The sequence below is a fragment of the Budorcas taxicolor genome, chromosome 23, assembly GCF_023091745.1.
Source record: "Budorcas taxicolor isolate Tak-1 chromosome 23, Takin1.1, whole genome shotgun sequence".
Taxonomy (NCBI): Eukaryota; Metazoa; Chordata; class Mammalia; order Artiodactyla; family Bovidae; genus Budorcas; species Budorcas taxicolor.
Genome location: NC_068932.1, coordinates 9,588,208 through 9,611,228, shown reverse-complemented (window position 1 = coordinate 9,611,228; position 23,021 = coordinate 9,588,208). Strand labels below are relative to the sequence as shown.

General features: G+C 35.3%; 1 protein-coding gene across 1 annotated transcript in view; it reads right to left on the bottom strand.

Annotated features, from left to right (window-relative positions):
• Positions 1 to 602: 602 nt before the first annotated feature.
• Positions 603 to 23,021, bottom strand: part of PTEN (phosphatase and tensin homolog) — a 96,804-nt gene continuing 74,385 nt past the window's right edge. The window contains exons 7-10 of the mRNA XM_052661205.1: positions 11,401 to 11,542; positions 5,978 to 6,144; positions 3,387 to 3,611; positions 603 to 943 (exon numbers count right to left, since the gene is read on the bottom strand). Coding sequence (XP_052517165.1) covers positions 758 to 943; positions 3,387 to 3,611; positions 5,978 to 6,144; positions 11,401 to 11,542 — 720 coding nt within the window. The 3' untranslated portion in view covers positions 603 to 757. The remainder of the gene's footprint in view (positions 944 to 3,386; positions 3,612 to 5,977; positions 6,145 to 11,400; positions 11,543 to 23,021) is intronic.

Sequence of the window (23,021 nt, the reverse complement as noted above, 5' to 3'; positions counted from 1 at the left end):
TTCTTAAGATGTTGTGGAAGGTTCATTCCTGTACCCCAATACAGATTCACTCCCTCTAGCTGCCTTTTCTAGCACCAATATGCTTAAAAAAAATAAAATGCACAAATAACAAGCAGTGACAGCGGCCAATTCTTCAAACGTCCAGATTAATAACTGTAGCATGCTAAAGAAAGGTGCGTGTAAATAGCTGGAGATGGTATATGGTCCAGAATCCAGCACACAACAAATGCCTTTCTGAGCATTCCCTCCGTTCCCCTAACCCGAATACATGCATTAGAATGTAGCAAAACCTTTTAGAAACTCCTCTTAGCCAACTGCAAACTTATCTGTTGCCACAAGTGCAAAGGGGTAGGATGTGAACCTGTGTATCACAAAGCTCTTTAGCCACTTCAGTTGGTGACAGAACACAAAATGAGAAATTCCTACGTATACACATCAGTCTGTCTCCACTTTTTATAAAACTGGAATAAAATGGGAAAGTGCCATCTTTATTCATCCTAATTGAATTTTAAATGTCCTTTTGACACAAAAAGGTATATACATGACACTACACAATCTTTCTTCAACTGGACAACAAGTGTCGAAACCCTGTGGATGTATAGGGCAAAACAAGATTGGTCAGGAAAAGAGAATTGTTCCTATAACTGGTAATCTGACACAATGTCCTATTGCCATTTAAAAAAAAAAAAAAGGTCCATTTTCAGTTTATTCAAGTTTGTTTTCATGGTGTTTTATCCCTCTTGATAAAAAAAAAAAATCAGACTTTTGTAATTTGTGTATGCTGATCTTCATCAAAAGGTTCATTCTCTGGGTCAGAGTCAGTGGTGTCAGAATATCTGTAATGATCAGGTTCATTGTCACTGACATCTGGTGTTACAGACGTTGAACTGCTAGCCTCTGGATTTGATGACTCCTCTACTGTTTTTGTGAAGTACAGCTTCACCTAGAGAAAGAAGAGAAAGTGTAAATGGAAAATCCATAAATCTGACCACTCTCAAAGATACATATCTTTATCGGATTCAGCTTTAAGTACTATGACATACGTAACCCTTACAGAGCCTTTTCAATGACCTTCTCAAGATTTCCTACATTTTCTTTCTTGGCATACACTGAAAAGAAACTGGGATGTTAATACACTACGTGTTTTTTTAAATAAGCATAAACTACAGGCATTAATGAAATAATTCTACAAAAGAAAGGTACTGATTTCAATAGTCCACATAATATTTTTTCGATCACAAAATTCAACTCACATAGAGTTGAGTTTCAAAAGAATATTTCACTTACAGCCTGTCTGAAATTCAATGTATTTTCTAATACAGATAATATTAACAATGATGTTTAGGATTCCATTCACCCTAAAAACTTCACTGAAAGAGAGTAATAAAAAAGTTAATATCATACAGTGCTCTAAATAGTGAACCAACAACCTTTACAAGCAGAGGTGAAATAACTGTCAAGACAACTCTACAGGATAGGTCTTTCTGTTTTAAAAGAGAGAAAGCTATAGTTCAGCAAGGCTAGGACACTTGCTAAAGGCCACATATCTAGTAGGCAGTGGACGTGGGATTTAAATTAGATCTGACATCCAATTCTTTGATCAGTCTATTATAGTGTCCTAGCTTTCATTCTTGCCCTCCTCTTGCCTTTATTTTAAAGGAGAGGACAGAGTAAACTTTTAAAGACAAAAATCAGATTACCTCTCTCCTGTGGAGAACACACTCAATGTATTCACACTTGGACTGATGTGTGTTAGTCAAAATGATTTCTTATCTATTGCTCTTCAAATACACTAAGCTCACTCTTGTCCCAGGGTTCCTACACCTGCTCTTTCCTCTTTTCCCAGGTATTTTATAGCTCCCTCATTTCACTTAGGCCTCTAATTAAAGTCAACTTCTTGGAGAGGCCTTCTCTAACCATCCCACTAAAAAATACACCAAGGCCACTCTCTCTCCTATCTCTGCTTTATTTTTCCAAAGCACTTACCATTATATGATATTATATGTGTTTACTGATAACTGCAATAGCTTTTATTTGTAATAATAAATATAAAACCTCTTGTAACATTAAAACATAAAATTAGAGGAAGTCACACTTTAAAAGCTAGTAACTGAGGAAAATGTAGACAGAGAAAAGAAAGTAAACAAACTTACAAATTCTAAAAGACACTTCAAAACACTTTAAATATAAGATCTAAAGGTACTTATTAGCTCCATTTTCACTTGAAACAGGTAGCCCCTCTTTATTTTTATTACTACTAGCAATATCCTTAAACTTAGGTGAAGAAAGAAGTGGGAAGGAACTCAGCCCTTTAGGAATGATTCATATGGAATGTTCTCACTGCTTCTACCATTCTCCCTCTCCATTTTATTGGACTGGAATGAAGAGAGAATTTATTTAATGGAATGAAGAGAGAATTTTTAAAAAGAAAGGAAGAGGGTGTGGCGAAAGGGAGAGAGAAAAATCAAGTACAATAGAGAAGAAGAAATGAGAATAAGAAAAAAATGGCAAACAACCATTAGGGAATGTTCACAAGTCAGATTTTTAACCTGACTTGAATTCTCATCTAGAAATATAAACAAAAGTACACAAATACATGTGACATACAGATAAAAGTAAAATGAACCAAATAATTCTGTAACAAGAGGAGGTAGGCAGAGTTTAAAAAAGGAAGAAGAGGAGAGGATGATCAGAGAAGGCCTTTCAGAGCACATGAGACTGAAGCGAAGGTTAGAATGTAAGGACAGCCAAGTGAAGGGCAGGGAGCGGCTGAGGGCTGGAGCACTATGGGGAGAAGGAAACGAATTGGAAAGACCTGAGGCAACTGAAGAACTGACAAGAGACCAGTCTGAGTGAGCTGCAGGAAGAGAATGTGGCTAGACTAGATGCAGAAAGTAGTCCCATGCTAAATTATACAGCTCTCTGTAGGGCCCATCAAAAAACCACAGATCTTTAAAAAGTATAAACAAGACTGATGATTACAATCAAGTCATTTTTAAGATAGCTCTAAGGAGTTGAGAATAAAATGGAGAGGGAGAATGGTAGAAGCAGTGAAAACATTCCATATGAATCATTCCTAAAGGGCTGAGTTCCTTCCCACTTCTTTCTTCACCAATTCCTACTTCATATTCAACTTAAATCCCCTCCCCAACTTATGCCCCATATTTCACCAAACTGCAAAGAACAGGGTAAGGAAAAGGTAGCCTTTTGACTCTTCTGTGCACCCTGGATTTCATTAGCAAGTTTTAGGTTACTGCTAGGTAAACAATGCTTACGAATATACTGAATTTAAAAATTAACCATTCAAGTCTTTCACCAGCTATATACCTAGAATAAAACAAACACACAGAGCCACTCACCAACTTCTCAATATGTTTTTAACTGACCTTAAAATTTGGAGAAAAGTATCGGTTGGCCTTGTCTTTATTTGCTTTGTCGAGATCATTTTTTGTTAAAGTGAGTACTAGATATTCCTTGTCATTATCTGCACGCTCTATACTGCAAATACTATCAATTTCTTGATCACATAGACTTCCATTTTCTACTTTTTCTGAGGTTTCCTCTGGTCCTGGTATGAAGAATGTGTTTACCCAAAAGTGAAACATTTTGTCCTTTAAAAAAAAAAAAAAAGGCATATTTGAATTTTTTTTTTAAAGACAATGCTAATTTATTCAACATTTGCCCTAGGAAGTGAACAAATCATGCCATGTACTATTTAATATTCTGAACAAAGGTAAACACAAAAACTAATACTGGACAATCTACGGGTTATCTATCTATAGCATCTAATTCCCATAGGAAGTTTCCTGTAATTCTAATCTAGACCAAAAATGTATTTCCACAAGTGCTAAAATAAACTTACTTTAATACCTTAAGTAAAATATCTTTTCTAGTCTAATGTTAGTTTTTTAAAGTGTTGAGTTTATATTATATACTAAAAAAATTCAGAAATGGATTTAATTTCCTCTGTGTTTCAACAAGCTATTACAAAATTTACTTTAACAAAAGCTCTTGAAATGTCAGTTCAACTTTCCAATGAAGCACTGAAGGGTGTTACAAACTTCAACTTTTCGTTGTTACAAAATGCCTGCCTAAAAAAAAAGATCACTTCTTACTAATAATGAGGTCTTGTAAAAAAAAAAAAAAAATCACATCAGAAATTCACTACTTCAAACCTTTCCTGATCAACATAGAAACTGTTCTCTCTCTAGATTAGTGGAACTGGCCTGTATGCATCATTTGACAATTAATGATGTACAACCCTGTGACATCTTATCTGGTACCTTAAACTGCCATTTAAATCTTTTATTCTAATTTATCTTCAAGTTTATTTTCCTGGGAAGATGGTAAGAACCTTAAGAAACTTCTCTCTTTAATGTTTTTGTATTTTTTAACAGCCCCTAGCACAGCAATAATGTGGTAGAAGTCTTTTAAAAATGTTTTATTAATTTCAATTATTTTAGCAAAGTTACTGAGTTAGTAACTACACACATACTTAAGAGTCAGAAGAAAATAAACTAGCAAAATTTAAAACTTCAAAAACTGTGGATTGTGCTAATGCACTAATTATAGAAAAACTGCTTTGTTTAAAACAAACCAAACTCTTATAACATGCAAGGAAAATCACATAAAATGGAAATAAATAAGGTAATTCAAGATAAACAAATTATTATAAATATTTAACTTAACTTTCAATTTTACATGTGTTAATGTAAATTGAAAGAATAAGAATTAGTGCACTCCTAAAAGTATAGAAAAAGTGATATAGGTGTTTATTTTTAAAAGCAAAATATAAAATTTTTATGTGTGCTAGTCTTACGATGAATAAAAGAAAAAATTTACCTTAACTGCAAAACATTTATTAATACCTCTTGGATTATTGAAAAATATATTTTCAAAGTTATGGAGATATACTTAACTTTTATTTATATAGTACACATAGGAAATGGGTTTCTGGTGAAAAAAAATCAGTTTTACATCTTGTGATTTTCCAGCTACTTGGATTCTGGATAAAAAGAAATATATTTCTTCTGATAAGCAAAATAGAAGTCAAAATTTTTGTAGTTAATGAAGCCTCCTCATTTTCTCTCAACAACAACACTAAAAAGCTAAAATTCAGGAAAATGAAATCAGTCTGCCTATGGAGACTGTCTAAAAATTAGTGATACACTACTACCTGGTATGTTTAGGAGGCAGTAACAATACACACAGCTACTGTTTCTGCTCATTACTACCTAAATATTTTGTACCTTAGGCTCACCTTAAATGTTCACACTTAGTATTTTAAACCAAGACTGTTTGTTTTAAAATGAGCTCCTATATTCTCTAAACATAGCTCAGTGAGATGCAAACCTCACTAACTTTCTAAACGAGTATATTTAAATACCACATTTTTTCATTCTTTATTACTTCCTCTTCATATTTATTCCTCGCCTAGCTGAAAATTGAAATAAATTTACTTCCTCAGTAAATCTGAGGAAGCTAAATATAAAATGACCCAGTCTCAACAAACATTAACCAAAATGGGGGAAACAGATTTTATTTATACAAATAGACCAAAATTTTCTTTCAAACTCGTGCCCCATGCTTACTTCTCGGTTTAATCAATCATCTCTTCTAACAGGACTGTAACCGACTGAATGGGGTACATATGCAATCTTCAATGCTTTTATAGAATTCATTTGCATAAGCCAAGTTAAGAAAAATTCACCTCAAATTACAAAGTCAGATGGCCTTTTCCTTCTGCTAGGACTATGTACCACTATAACGGCTCACTGATGCCATAGTAAGCAAAGCGCGTGCAGATTTAGTAGAAAACTATTCATGATTTATTAGATGTCAGACAGAAAACACATCTTTTAGTCTCTCCTTTCAGAATGATTTCTGCCAAACTAAATGCTTTAAGCAAAAGATCTGAGGTTACTATTCAAGGTATGGCTATTTTGGATATTTTTCCCAACAAAAGTAAAGAGCAAACCTTTTTTAGCATCTTGTTCTGTTTGTGGAAGAACTCTACTTTGATGTCACCACACACAGGCAACGGCTGAGGGAACTCAAAGTACATGAACTTGTCTTCCCGTCGTGTGGGTCCTGAATTGGAGGAATATATCTTCACCTTTAGCTGGCAGACCACAAACTGAGGATCTGCATGGTCAAATACATACTAGTATCACTTCACAGGAAATGTTTTTAACTGTCAAAAGCTATTTTGATGATTAGTATTAGCAACAGACACAAAGTAGTAATTTTGCATCTTTAATGCCCCAACTAAAACAAATCAATGGATACAAAATAACAGAGATACATAGATAGAAATAAATCAGTGGAAATAAACTACAGCAAAATATAATCAATACCAGATTTTCCCTAATTTGTACCATCAATATGAGGTAATATTAAAAGGAACTTTTAAAACAGGTATTTGCTGCAGTATTTTAAAGTCTGTAAAACAGAACAAAAACCACAAAATACCAATCCTTACACATTCAGAAGAAGAAAATATAACCTATAACAAAGTTATAATACATTCCATACACACAAGTTTCAATAATTATAAAAATATTAACCATATTTCATTTTACCTATAATTCATATTTTATTTTTAAAGGTATATAAAGCCACCACCACAAGAAACAGGAGGAAAGAGATTTGAAGTGTTTGCAAAGAAATGCAACAGCCATCAAGTACAAATTATAGCACAAACACATTCCATTTTCATTAACAAGTATTTTGAATTGGTCCATGTCTGTTTTAAAATATATGGTAAAAAAAAATAATAATAATAAAAATAAAATAATCTCAAAATATATCGTGTTTATATTAGCAATGCAATTAAAAGGCAGCTAAGTGTGAAAAGAAAGGCTTATGTGTTTTATTTTAAAAATCTACTCATAAATACATTTATACTAATGACACTGATGACAGAATTTGGCTTCAAGTCACAGACATTAAGATCCTAGCAGTTAAGAAAGAAAGTAATTAAACTGAGGGGGGAAGAAATGGGTTTTTCAAGTTTCAAAACATACCAAGATAATTAAGAAATAAAAACATAAGCTTGCATAAAGTGAATGAGAAATATATAAATATATAGACATAAAGTTCTCATCACCAAAAGACATCATTCTTAAATATGGGGGGAAAAAATGTATCACATTCTTTATCAATGTGACCACAACTCTGGACAAGGCAAAAAGCTTATTCAAGCTAAATAAATTTTCCAGTATAATAAACACCTACTGGCTCATCTATGCAATATTTAATGCAGTATCATCAATCAAATAATAAATAAATAGTAAGCTTGATAAAAAGTATGAGTGTTTACTGCAATATGGATTTGAGAGACATTGATGAGAAAAAGGAACTCTAAAAAGAGATATGTTATACTAACAACCTATCAGTAATCTTCACTTCCTTGACTAAAGATTCAAAGTACAATGCGCTATTTTACAAGACTTAATTTGATACTGAAAATTTCACTGAGAAGTCCAGCTTGAAGAAGCGAACAAAGTATGACTTTAAAACTGTGATCAAAACCAAACAGGATGAAAATGCCATGTAATCATTAATTCAAACTCCACTAATTCAGAATCTGATCATCTTAATCTTAGGAGTTTAAAAAGCAAATTCACTGTGAGATCTGAATTAACAGATTTTAATTAAACTACGTCTAAAATGTGCACCTTCAAGAATTTTCGAATTGTATAAATATTCTTATTAGAAATTAGTGTTACTTAGATATTTCCTCAAAAAACTAAGCTCAAGTTTTAGTAAGTGAAAAATATTCCCTCACATCCCTAAAGAAGACAATTTTCTTTACAGTATGAATTTCATGTTTTAGATAGATAAGACCACACTTAACAGAAGTCCAACATCAGTATGGTTCTTTTGACTAAGACACAACTGATATATATATATATATGTCTTTGATAGGACAAACGGTGCTCTAATAAAACAGAAATGAAATAAAACTTAGAATTCTATATTATGAGAGAAAAATCAGTGATCATCTTTTATTAACTTTTTTAACCCTTTTAGATATATAGAAGATAGTAACTTTTTTTAAATTCAGAAATATTAAGACAATAATCAAAAAAGAAAAAGGTTGTTAACTCCTGACGACTTTGCAGAAGATACTTTATTTCCACGTTTTATTTTCTTCACTGATTCCTCTTCCTCCTCCTAAACCAAAACCATTATGGATCCTGTTTGTCTCAGCCCTCACACCGTTTCTGTCTGAGCCTTCCCACATTCTCAGCTCAGTTCAGTTGCTCAGTCGTGTCCGACTCTTTGCGACCCCATGAATCGCAGCACGCCAGGCCTCCCTGTCCATCACCAACTCCCGGAGTTCACTCAGACTCACATCCATCAAGTCAGTGATGCCATCCAGCCGTCTCATCCTCTGTCGTCCCCTTCTCCTCCTGCCCCCAGTCCCTCCCAGCATCAGAGTCTTTTCCAATGAGTCAACTCTTCGCATGAGGTGGCCAAAGTACTGGAGTTCCAGCTTTTAGCATCAGTCCTTCCAAAGAACACCCAGGACTGATCCCATATTCTAGCCCTATACCAAATTTATATGAAAGGCTTAACTACCATGTCTCGTTCCTGATGCTTCTAAAACTATGACATATCTTTCACATAAGTTCAAATCCATACTTTCAAGTACCAATTGAATACGTTCATGTAAACAGCTGACCTTTACCTCATTTAAAACATATGTTTAAAACCAAAATATCAACATTCATGTCTCCAAGTCTCAGATTCCTTTTTCTTTCTTCCCTTTTCTGTGACTTATTCACCTGACCAGAGTAAAATATTTAGATATAAATGGCAAAAGAAAAACTAATCATTTGACTGCCCCAGCAAAGCATACCTGGCTTAAAGAAAGTCATGTAATTCAACTGTTTAATTTTCCACTGTTTTTCCTTCCCTCATGCAGTCACTACTTTCTACAAAACTGTACCTAACTACAGCTTACGCCTCTACTATGATCACTGACAACACAGCATGTATCAAATCAAGTCCAATATGCCTATTCGGAGTCTTCTAACAGTCAGCCACACGTTTTATTCCTATTCTGTTCTCCATCTCTATATTCTTGTCCAGCTCATTTCCTTCTGCTGTGCTTCAATTCAAGCTATTTCCTACTGCCTGTAATTTTCTTTAGTTTAAAGGCCAATCTAAATTGCATGCTTTCTCCAATGTTCAATAAAGAGCTGGACTTCCTTCACAAAAGTATCTGACAACTCCCCCCAACTTGATTTTTCTGAATATACTATTTGTAATTTACACGTACAACCACACATTTAGTTATATATTACAGCTTTACTAGACAGTATTGAATCATAGTATGTAAACAAAGAACTAGAAAATTGGTAAAGATTAAACAGATCTCAGTAGTAACTTGCAAAGTTTAAATATAATACTAAGAGGTCCAATATACACAGACACACACAACACACATGGTTTAAAGGCAGAGCACAACTGTAGAGAAGAACTGACAGATGTTTGCTAGAGAGACCAATATGGAAAAATAAATTAGAGTAGATAAAATTACTGAACTAAATGTGTATTTCTATAATATTTTGTACCTTGCCATTTGGCTCTTACACTGATATCTAACACTATAGGAAGAACATGAGTTTTTTTGCGTTTTTTTTTTTCCCCTTTCCCTTCTCTGCTATAAATCTAAGTTCGTATGTCAATCACCTCTTGACAGCATAGTACCTTGTACTCAGCAGTTTTTAAAATTGTACTGAGATGACAAAAACATCAATGAGGTCTCTTTGAAGTCTTCCACGTGCTATGTTAAGGTCTTTGGTAAATAAAATTAACTTGCCCTAAGAATACAGGAAAGATCTAATGAAGGTGATCACACCTGACAACATAAACAACATAAAGAAATTAACTCCCTAGGTATAAATTAATTCAGCGTCACAAGGCTTTTAAGTTATATAAATACTGTAAGAAGAAAACTTTAGGCTAAAAAATAAAACCACCAACAAATTGCAAAGTATCACTGAAATACTGTTAGAGGTATTAGAAAAATAACACAGTTACATCTTATCTAGAAACTACAAAATTGTATTCTAAATAAACAAAACACAGTTCTTAAACACGAAATGCAATAGGAAATGGCAACCCACTCCAGTATTCTTGCCAGGAAAATCCCATAGACAGAGGAGCCTGGCGGGCTACAGTCCATGGCGTCACAAAGAGTCAGACAGAACTGAGCACACACAGACACAAACATGAAAATACGACTAATCACTTCCAAGACAGAAACTAATACAAAAGACTCTGTAACAGAAAAAAGCAGCACAGTCTGTTCTTTTATAGGGCTGTATTAACACTTCCACATGTTCTCTCGTGACCGCCTGCTCAGGGTCAAGGTTTTAAGGTTCCTATCAGTCTAGCTTAAGAACTCTGGCAAAGAATAGGAGAGAAGCAGAAAAGGACCAGGAGGCCTGAGGTAGGCTTACAGAAGTCAGGATGAGAGAGAAAGGCAGACATCAATGACATGATCTTCTTTAAGCACTTTTCTAGGAAGTTTCAGATTTCAGAATATCCTCGTATTATTGATAAACAAAGACAAAGAGAGGTGCGGTAGATGATGTGCCCTTGGTTACACAGCACATTAATGACAACTGTAGCACTGGAGGGAGACACAGGGGTCTCAGTCACTTAGTCATGTCCAACTCTTTGTGACCCCAGGGACTGACTGCAGCCCGACAGGCTCCTCTGTCTATGGGATTTGCTGGGCAAGAATACTGGAAAGACTTGCCATTTCCTCCTCCAAAGCAATCACGCTTGAGGGCACCCATGGATCAAATCCACGTCTCCTGTACTGGTAGGTGATTCTTTACTACTGAGCCATTTGGGAAGCCTCTTTAGCACTGGAACTCAGATCTAAAGCTAGGCTTTCTCTAATACTCCACACTCAATCAATATACTTCAGCATGTTGCTATGTCTTATAACTGTTTTCTTTTTAACGTCCTTATCACCATTTCTATTAACATCTGGTCTTCCTAAGATACTGAGGAATTGGTTCCTACCCTAACACCACTGAAGTGCTGAATCTCAATGCTACTCATACTGAATCACTGACAGGACAAGCTTTAAGTCACCAAGTCAGAATATAGGCTGCATTTGGTGGTTGTGGCATGGAATACTTCTTTCATAAATATAATATGGCTTCAAAGTCTTTCAGACCCAATGGTCTGGGCTTCCTTAGGCCAATGTGTGCTGAACAGCTGAGTTAAGTAATCAGTTTGGACACCTCAGAAATATACAAACTTGCATAAAGTTTAAGTGTGGTAAATTTCTTTATAGACTTTTTATAAACTTCTACATATGTTAAGAAAAGTGTTACAGTAAATGAGAGGATGAGGATTTAGAGCACTTACTGCAAGTTCCACCACTGAACATTGGAATAGTTTCAAACATCATCTTGTGAAACAACAGTGCCACTGGTCTGTAATCCAGATGATTCTTTAACAGGTAGCTATAATAATACACATAGCGCCTCTGACTGGGAATAGTTACTCCCTGGTGAACAGACAAAAAAAGACAGAAAGGCAAAGTCAGAAGAAAAGTTTCATTGTGTCTGCTGAAGAACATATATACATTAAAAATTTGACCTTAAATGATCTAACATTTAAACCTAGCTTGGTAATAGAGTAAATCAAAGCAACATCAATATGAAGGAAATATCATAGTAACTCTCCGCCCTTAAAATCAATTATCATAGCACTCCCATCTATTCAACGGTCACAACAACCTTTGAACCATGCACCCAATAAGCAAAGGCCAGTGCATATCCAAAACTACTGTCAAAAGCCTTCACACATAGGGTTCCCCCCAAGGATTTATAGAACAAAATTTCTCACAAACCTGGATACTTATTTTCTAGGCAAAAGAATCAGCAAACTAAATAAAGACATATTGCCTTTATGAGACAGAAATAGCAGCAGCAAAAAAGATGTTGGCTTTAGAACCCAACAAAAACAAGAGTATGTGGCTGACACAAATGTATGCTATAATCTGATAACAACGGTACTTAGAGGTGTCCCTGAGCTATGTTACCTTGGAAATACATAATGTTTTAGAAAAGTTAAGTATGTTCTTGTTCAATTGCGAAGTCATATCTGACTCTGCGATCCCATGAACTGCAGCATGTCAGGCTTCTCTGTCTTTCACTATCTCCTGGAGCTTGTTCAAAATCATGTCCACTGAGTTGGTGAGGCCATCTAACCATCTCATCCTCTGTCATCCCCTTCTCCTCTTGCCCTCAAACTTTCCCAGCATCAGGGTCTTTTCCAATGAGTTAGCTCTTCGCATCAATCAGGTGGCCAAAGTACTGGAGCTTCAGCTTTAGCATCTGTCCTTCTAATGAATATTCAGGGTTGATTTCCTTTAGGATTGACTGGTTTGATCTCCTTGCTGTCCAAGGGACACTCAAATATACAAACGCTAAAAAATATATACAATTCAGGTGGTGTTTAAATGGAGACCCTGACTTACCTCAAGAAAAAAAAAAATCTAATGTGGGCAGCAATGCATTCACTAATGGGCTGAGTAAATGAGGTATTAGGGAACTTACTGAAGGTTTCTTTTCCTGTTACACAATATTACTTCAGGAAAATTTAAACATTCAACCTAGAATTTGCAGTATTTCTCTTTTAGATGTTATATCAGCATCTAAATTGCCCTATGTTGTAAAATCTCTGGACTTTTATGCTTTCCTTCTCCAATGAATAGTAGAAAGCACATTTATGTAAGTTTAAAGATAAGTATATTGAATGGCAGGTATATAGGTACTCATTTCAGCACTTTCATAAAGGTTAGTATGATTTTATTACAATTAAAAAAATACATGAAGTGCCAAATAATGGATAAAAGTCACTTCAAAATCTAAGATTATGGCTATAGCACAAAGATCATTTAATCAGGAGACTTGGATGTGAATGCTAATAGTCAAAACACAAATTTTGTTTCTTCAGGAAAATGAAGACAATACTACTACCTTCACAAGATTCTCATGGGGATTAAACACTAAATGAAGTTTACACAAAACCATGCTAAAACAACAAAATGCTACAGAAATCCGAATCAGTGACTTTAAAAATTCTACCAAATATTTAAGGTATAATTTTTGGAACTGTAGTATTTTTAGTTCTACGTATTTTCTTAAACAAACAGAACTAAAGCTGTGTTATTTTAAGAGCTGCTACAAATACCAATGTAAAAATTTATCATTAAATTTTAAAAACTGTTAAGCTTAAAATTATTCTCTATATCATATTACTTAATTCCACTTAACCTTGTCCCCCAAAAAAACCCTTTTCATGTTTATCAAGATAAAATACAGAATTGCAAAGCAGGTTGGGGGAAACAGCACACAGAAGATGGATGGGGGGGAATCTTTTTTGAACCATGTATATTTATAACCTAGTCTAAAAATTAAAATCAAATTAAAATTTAAAAATTAAATCAATGGAAACCTTTAAGACGACCAAGCTGTCAAGTTATTTATTGGGGTTTAGTGGAATGAAAGATGATCTTTTTCGTCCTTATCTTCATTCTTGGTATAAGTGTGCATGAAATAACTAGAAGATTTTCAAAGTTTTAATTTTATTCAAGTAGCAAGTGATTGGTAGTTTATCTGTAATACAGGTTTTAGAAACTCAGTTAATCCTTAACAAAAAGGCAAACGCATAGAGAAAAAATACTATGAATCTAATAGCTGCTAGCAATGAATGAGTAGTTAATGTGTAATTACAAGAATCAAAATAACCGACACATTTCAAAGAAAAATGCTGGAAAATGTAATTTAAATGTATTATTTTGCTATCAAATTATGTATAATTAGTCTTCTGTATCTTAACTTTGCAATCCTTATCTGTTAGCTAACCAGCATCTCAAATTCAATGTGCCCAAATTAACAGAAATTTAAAACTTGTGGAGAGATCAAAAGCTTCACAGATACAGACAAGCAAATGCTCAGAGTTCAGCACCACCAAGTCAGGTTAGTTTTCTGTTAGGTCTCTATATTTGGTAATACATAAACTCTAGCTTTGTTTGGGGAAAAAAAAAAGTTGGAAGGTCCAAATGTGTACTATAAGCCCTTGAGATGTTGTCCTCACTCTATTCTTGTCTCTCACAGCAGAGATGCACCTAACTAAAATTTAAATAACAATACAATGAATCACAATGTAATCTAGGATTTGAAATAAAACGACTAAAACTTCCACACTAAGTTGACAATGTGATTTATAACGTTTTAAACATCATATATCCTGAATGCATACACTGGAAACAACGATTCATGTGCACGTTTTACCTAAAGCATCTTGAATATTAAGATTAAATTTAAATATATATACATATTTTTAAAAAATCTAAGAAATGAACTTACTGATCTTAAAAAAAAAGGGCTGACCTTTAAAAGCTCTTGAAGATTAAAAATTACATGTTCAAATTTTTCCATTTTTCATTAAATTAAGACTAATAAAATCAATTCTATTCTTGAATTAGTAATTTTAAAGCTAAACTGGTCTATAACTACATCCCCAAAATATAGTTCTACTCTCTACCACTAAATATTCTCCTAGAAAATTACTTATATTCTTAACTTTGTTTCCTCAAGTAAAACATTAAAAACACTTTAATTTTAGCTAAACTCAGCATTCTAAGGTTGGCTTAGCATCACATTCCCGGCCATCATCTCAAAAAGCAGCCACTGCCTCTTCAATCCCCTTTTATTCACCGGCCAGGAGGATGTTTAGTGTTCCTCCCACTCTTCCTCCTAACTTACATTTCTACTGTCTTTACTTAGCCTCACCAATGCCAAATCTGTATCATTCAATAACTCTTTCCTCTGGGATACACTTATTAACACCTGACTACAATGTTTTCAGCATTTTGTTTATCCACCTCTCTTTCTGTCCAGTCCCAAACATCACTGTCAAATAACTAAGGTCTCATTTTACTGGAAACCCTGAGGTAACCCAATGTGAGCACCCTCAGAATTATTTTCTCTCACCTTAAAATCTTTTTAGTGCTGATATTTTATAGAAGTGTCTCTTCATGTTCACACTGGTTCCATTTTTGCAAGTGTTCTATTAATTATCGCCTCTCTGACATCGGCCTTTATTCTCTCCACCTGTCCATCCTAATAAAAAGCTCAGATAACTCATCCTTTATCCAAAATAAGCAAACAACTCTAAGACCAAAAACCTATTCTCTCCCCAAATCTTATATCCCTCTCAGACTTCCATCTTCTCTCTCTTTATAAACTCTTGAAGAGAAGTCTCCTTAACTCTTGGAAATCTGTTAGCATAAGGCTGATTTCTTAAAGGTCTTTAGTTCTAATGGTCAATAGTGGTCATTTTCTATCGTTTTCCTACTACCACTGTGGCTCATTTGTTTGGCTGCCATTCTGAAATCTCCCTGCTTCTTTCACAGGATACACTCTCTAAAGGTATTTTCTCATCTTTATTGGCTATTTCTTCTCTTCTTGTCCCCCCAAAATCGATCTCAGCTATCCCCTTTATATCAATCCTATCTACTTCAGTCTCAGTTTAGTCGCTCAGTCATGTCCGACTCTTTGTGATGCCATGAACTGCAGCACACCAGGACTCCCTGTCCATCACCAACTCCCGGAGTGCACCCAAACCCACGTCCGTTGAGTCGGTGATGCCATCCAACAATCTCATCCTCTGTTGTCCCCTTCTCCTCCTTCCCTCAATCTTTCCCAGCATCAGGGTCTTTTCAAATGAGTCAGCTCTCCAAATCAGGTGGCCAAAGTACTGGAGTTTTAGCTTCAACATCAGTCCTTCCAATGAACACCCAGGACTGATCTCCTTTAGGATAGACTGGTTGGATCTCCTTGCAGCCCAAGGGACTCAAGAGTCTTCTCCAACACCACAGTTCAAAAGCATCAATTCTTCAGCGCTCAGCTTTCTTTATAGTCCAACTCTCACATCCATACATGACCACTGGAAAAACCATAGCCTTGACTAGACGGACCTTTGTTGGCAAAGTAATATCTCTGCTTTTTAGTATGCTGTCTAGGTTGGTCATAACTTTCCTTCCAAGGAGTAAGCGTCTTTTAATTTCATAGCTGCAGTCACCATCTGCAGTGATTTTGGAGCCCCCAAAAATAAAGTCAGCCACTGTTTCCACTGTTTCCCCATCTACTTCAGTAGTTTAATTATAAATCTTACACATTAACTCCAAAAACTGTGTCTCTCAATACGACTTCACTCCTCACTCCCAGTCCAGAATTCACATGGCTGGACATTTTGAGCTGAAAATCTCACAAGTACGTGAAAAACAATATATCAGAGCTGAAGCTTTCATATTCTTGCATGGACCAACCTCTGTTAATTACTCACTTACTATTTTCTCCAGCATCTGTGGGCCAAATCTCTTCTAATACCATCACTATCATAGAGCAAAGGAAACACACTTTTCATTTGACAAAAATATAAGATTAATCACATAAACAATTAATTCAAAATGTTAAATGGCTTCCCAGTGTCTACCCAAATAAGAAGACGTTTATCAAATACTGTAATTCTTCATGTTTGTTGTTTAGTTGCTAAGTCATGTCCAACTCTTTCACAACCCCAGGCTCCTCTGTCCATGGGATTTCCCAGGCAAGGATACTGGAGTGGGTTGCCATTTCCTTGTCCAGGGAATCTTCCTAACCCAGGGATCAAACCTGCGTCTTCTGCTTGGCAGGCAGATTCTTAACCACTGAGCCACACCAGAGAAGCTCGTAATTTTTTAACAAACATAAAAGTAAAGTCCAACTTCATTTTCTACTCTTATCTCTCACTACTCCTTTCCACATACTCTTACTTTTGGCCAAACTTTTAACCTCCCCTGTATTATGCTTTCTCGTTTTAAAAATGTTATCCTTATCACACTGAGGTTGGAGGGCAATGTGAGCAGTCCTCTGGAAAGCTACATCCCTTCCAACACCTGGACCAATTTAAATAACATAATTATTTGATGCTTCAAGGTATTATAGCAGGCTGAAATACAAATCTGGTACTTAATTCTTGAAGGCTCCTACACATTTTCACTCTTAGATGGTCTATTCAGACTTTGTATTTCATCTTGAAACACTTATGATAACACACTTATTAAGAAAGTCGTGGTACATATACCCAATGGAATATTACTCAGCTATGAAAAAGAACACATCTGAATCAGTTCTAATGACGTGGATGAAACTGGAGCCTATTATACAGAGGAAGTCAGAAAGAAAAACATCAATACAGTATATTAACGCATATATATGGAATTTAGAAAGATGGTTATGATGACCCTATAGGTGAGACAGTGAAAGAGACACAGATGGAACAGTCTTTTGGACTCTGTGGGAGAAGGCGAGGGTGGGATGACTTGAGAGAAAAGCACTGAAGCATGTATATTACCATATGTGAAACAGATCACCAGTGCAAGTTCAATGCGTGAATCAGGGCACTCAAAGCCGGTGCACTGGGACAACCCAGAGGGCGGGGATGGGGAGGGAGGCGGGAGGGGGGTTCGGGATGGGGCCACGTGTGCACCTGTGGCTGACTCATGTCAGTGTAAGTAAAACCACCACAAGACTGTAAAGTAATTAGCCTCCAATTAAAATAATTTAAAAAAACTGTCCATTTTCCACTGACATTTTCAAATTCATTAGCATAGATCTGAATATAATTTTTAATACCACTTTCACACTGTCGTTCTATCTCTTCTCTCAAACCTAACATCTGATTTTTCTGTTTTCTCTTTTTCCTTTGATTGGCTTCCAAAAAGATGTATTGATTTTAATGGCATTTTTATACAATCAGTGTTTGGATTTATTAGTTCAAATGGCTTACTGTTTGCTAACTCATAAATTTATATTTTCATCTTTATTAATCCATCTCTCTACAATTTGCTATTATCTTAAAAATACCTAATATGAATTTCTATTTCTTCAATGACCAAAAATTATTTGAGTTTTTAAGTTTCCAAATAGTTGATTTAGTTTGATTAAACATTTTAACAAATTTTCTCATTCTACTGAATTATAACAAAGGGATGGAGCTTATATATTTCTACTTGGAGATGAGATTTTTATGGTTGGCCTAATGAATTATTAATATTTATAACTTTTTAAAATGAGAAAACCAATATATTTTATGGGAGTTTATTATGTTATTCAAGGACTCTACATATCTTCTTATTTTGTATCTTTCTGGTCTTCAAGTGAGGGCTCCCTAGGTGGCTCAGTGGTAAAGAACCTGCTTGCCAATGCAGGAGACACGGGTTTGATCCCTGCGTCCAGAAGATCCCCTGGAGGAGGCAACAGCAATGCACTCCAGTATTTTTACCTGGTGTACCCCATGGATAGAGAAGCCTGGTGGGCTGCAGGACACGGGGTTGCAAAGACTCGGACACGACTGAGCAGAGCGGCACGCACGTACAATCTTAAAGTACGCTAAGAAGATTTCTACTAGCACTGCCATCAATTTTTCTAATTTCTTCAGTTTTTGCTTAATATATTGTGATGTTATGTTTAACACCCTATCATTGCTAAATCTGCATTGTGGAGTGTGCCCTGTGTTAATACAAAATGGTATTCTTGGTCCAGTTTTACACATTTTGCTGTGCATCAACCCTCTTATATCATCTTCTTCAAGATGAACTTACAATCTAGATTCCTCAGCTTAAAAAGTAATTTTCTTCCTCAGTACTCACTGGGACATCTAAACTCAGAAACAATGTAAATGTTTTAACATGACACTGTTTGCTTAAAATTTGGAAACCCATGTTTCAGAGTGATCACAATAAGATTATTACAGGAAAGTAATTCAACAAAGGAAGAAATATGGTTCTTAAGAATGGTGATTATTACAATGACATCATATAACAGTGTATGCTCAGATGCTCGGTCGTGTCCGACTCTGTGCAACCCCATGGACACAAGTTATTGTATATTAAGCTACAACTACAACCACTTAATAAGATAGATCTCTTCTATTTTAAGGATAAGAAAACAGTCCTAATGTACATAATCACTTGGTTAAAATACAAGATCTGAACGTAAATAAGAGTATTTTTTTTTACTCCTATGTCCTGGGTTTTCTAACAGTATGCATACTAACTATGTAAACTGAAAGATGTCACAACCTCTCAGAACTCTTGTTTTTCCCACTGACAAAAGACCTCCAAAGTTTAGAGTACTACTGTGCTTCAGTTCGATGAAACTAACTATAAACAGTGTGCTGAATAGTGGTACATTAACCACAGAATCCTTGAGAATAATATGAAACAGAAAACTGCTGCTTTTCTCTTTGTGTAGCTACAGGTTTATATGCTGTCTACTTTGGCAACTGCAATGGGAAGAGAGCAACGATGCTCTCCATGTAGCATCCTTTCCCCTTTGGGACGCTCTCTCTCTCCCTGTGACTTGCGGGGAGAAAGAGGTGGGGCCTAGTCTTCAGCTTTGGATATATGCCCCAAGCCTCTGGCTAGAATGTTTGGTTAAGGATCGGGACATACCCTAGTTGAGGTAAACTGGAACCTAAACCAGAAATTTTTGCTTGAATTGTAGCTCTCGTCCCATTGCAGTTGCTAAAGTAGCACGCGAACCCGGAGCTACTACCTTGCCATTACTTGTGAAAAGTCTGCCTAAAATATAGAAAGATGAAAAAAGAGAGTTGAGAGACAGATTTCTGACATATGGTAAACATCTAGCTCCAGGTCAGAGTTTTTAGGTTTACACAAGCCAATAACTGTCTCCTCATGTTTAAGCTATTTTGAGTTGGGTTTCTGTGACTTGAAACTGAAAGAGTTCTAATACATTAAAATACACTTCTTTTTTCCTTTCTAAAAATGTGTATTTTTACTTTGGCTTTGGGGATTATAGTAATAAAACTAATTTGGATAGGAGAACATAGTACAGTAAAAAGAACACTGGATTTGAGGTTAGGAGACATGGTTTTCAGTTATTGCACAGATTAAATGACCAGGGGAAAATGATCTTTGCAAATCTATTTTACCATTTATATCAAATGGGTTCTGAATTAAATAACTGCTAAGATTCTTCGTGGCTCAGTGGTAAGGAAACCACCTGCCAATGCACGAGACAAGGGTTTGATCCCTGATCAGTAAGATCCTCTGGAGAAGGCAATGGCAACCCACTCCGGTATTCTTGCGTGGGAAATCCCACAGACAGAGGAGCCTGGGGGGCTCTGGTCCACGAGGGGGCAAAAGAGTCCGACATGACTTAGTGACTAAACAACAAAAGATTCTTCAAGGTATAATAACAACTTTATGCATATATAGATCGGATAACAGCGAAACACAAGTTTAGCCCAGGAGAATTACTGCGTTAGAAAAAATAAAAACCTTATAGTCAGCTTTATTAAGCCAAAAAAGAGGATAATTATAGCTTACTTTGTTTGAAATGAAAAGATGAGAAATTTTCATTAGGTTACCATATGGGGAAACTTAATAAATAGACCAGAAAAAAATAACCTGATTATACTAGCACATAAATTCATTCCTCAAAGAAACTAGAAAACTTCCTCTTCTTGGGGTCACTCGGAATAAAGTGTCTATTACTTTCTAGAAGACAGAAGTCTTCATTAAAGATAAGCTAATGAATTCATGTATAGAGATCATAACACACAAGAACTTTAATAACTGCTTTGAAAACAAACCCTATCAAAAAGAAAATCAAAATCTCAAAATTTTTTCCTAAAAGTTAAAGAAAGTAAGTATTAATGCATACTTAATCTGCCACCATTCTAGAAGGGAGAAGACAAAAGAAAGAGAGGAATAGCAGAGATTTGGGGTATGTTTGTCAGGAATAGAAGTTTGTCTCTCTGAATTCAGAAATATGGGGCATCTTTCCAAAATATACACTCACCAGTATTGGTAGGGCATTTTAATTCAATTCATAGTTGGTGATAAATATGGTTATCTATTTTAATTCTGAAATATAAGTACAAATGCAGATAGGGTAAGTCATAGACTAGATGGAAAGCAACCCTAGCAGCTTTGAGTGGGAACCATCAACAGCTCATTTTAGACTTTTTGCCATGTGCTCGTAAGGTAAAGACCAAATATGCAAAGAAATGATTCCTAGAAAAGTAATAACATGATTGCTTTCTTATAAATTACTGAATGAAAGAGTCTTCCCTCAGGGAGTTATCCTACTCTCAGAAAACTTTTTTAAGTAAGAGGTTATCAGTTGTACTTTTACTTCTCTGCAACAATCAAACCCTGAAGTATTATTTGGATATTACTAACTGCGCATTTTATGGTGAACAGGCACCCACTACTCTACCATCTAATTTGTACCAAGTATACTGAGAAAAATGGCAAGACCGCACTAGATTAACCTGAGGAGAGTCTCTGCAAAGTCTATAAATCTTAAAACAAAAACAGGACAACTAGCTCCTCTTTCTTCAAATCAAGGGGGAGGAGTGGGGAGGAGCAACATGGTAGAGAGGGTAGAGGACAGGGAGGGGAAGGGGGAAAAGGGAGAAGAAGAAATGTCTTGCTCCTATAAAAATGTCACAAAGACATAACTTTCTTCAGTATCTTAGCGTTTCTCTGTAGTTAAAGTTGGGCTTCCCTGACAGCTCAGACGGTTAAGGATACAAGCAAAAGAACATTAAAGATAGTTCTAATAAAATTAATCCTACACAAACTGCAAAACCGATAAAATGCATGTATCTTCTATAATTGTGGTTCACAATTTCAAAAATTCAAATTCACAGACTCAACCTAAAATACTGGTAAGAGGATAAATCTCTTAGCAGATGTTTCAAGAATAAAACTACTTTGGATAATCAATTATATTTATTATAAGATACTTATTTCTCTGGAAAAATGCCACAGTTAGATAACATCAGCTTTAATATGCTCCACCAAGTTTTCTTATGATAAGATTTCTCATTTTTATTTTCCATTAAGTTTTCTTATGAGAAAGACATATTTTTAAAAGTTAAAAATATATTATTATACATATTATTATTTCTAACCATCAAATGAAGTCATACTTGTAGTTTGCAACAGAAAAAGTAAGACTGTTGTATTACCTCTATCAAACAATTTTTTCCATTCCAAAAAAACCTGAAAACTATGAAGCAGGTCATGAAAGGACTGGAGGCGCCACTTCTCTTCAGCATATGACGTCTCAGCTTAGCCAGCTACCAGTTTTCATCAAATACATGCATGGTGACACAAACAATAACTCCTGATTTGGAGTCCTTTTTGGAAACTTCAGAGGACATTAATATTTTCAAAACGGTGAAGTTTCTTGGCCCAGAAAAAGGCTTCTGAAACAATCTCATTATTCTGTAGACAGAGTACACCTTAATGCCTAGCAAAACATGGTTTATGGCTCTGGTAAAATCAGAAGTTCTACCTGTCACTGTGACTCCATCCTGAGTTCACCAGAATGCACTAGTGTATAAGACTCTACCATTAATCCCAAGAGAAAGCTTATCTACTGTTGTGAAAGTATCCTACTGCTTCACAAGAGCCAAGTTTTGAACCACAGACTGTGCAAGAGGATTTGTCACAAAAAAATCTACTGTTGAGAGAGGTGCCAAATTCAGGAAAGTCAGGACTTTAAATAAAGAATTCTTATCAGGTTTTTGTCAACAAGTGGTAGCATCTATGCAATTCTTTGCTATACATTAAGTTCACTGGCTTTAGGAAGACAAATACTATAGCATAATATACGAATTCATTAACACAACTTAACTCTTCAATACTGAAACAAAACTGTGGAGTCATAACCCTTTCCTTCCTAACACATGCAGGATCTTGCCAAAAATGATCTCAATAACTAGAAGACAAAGAAAATTATGCAAAATGAATTTATCTGAAAAGTCTTAGAGAATTCTTCTTTGCTAACACAAGCCTACTTTCATCTGGCCAAAAAAAAAAAAAAGATCCCAGTTTGCTCTTTCATGAGATAGGGTTCTGAGCGTTTGTTTTCACCCAGAATGAAGTCAAAGCT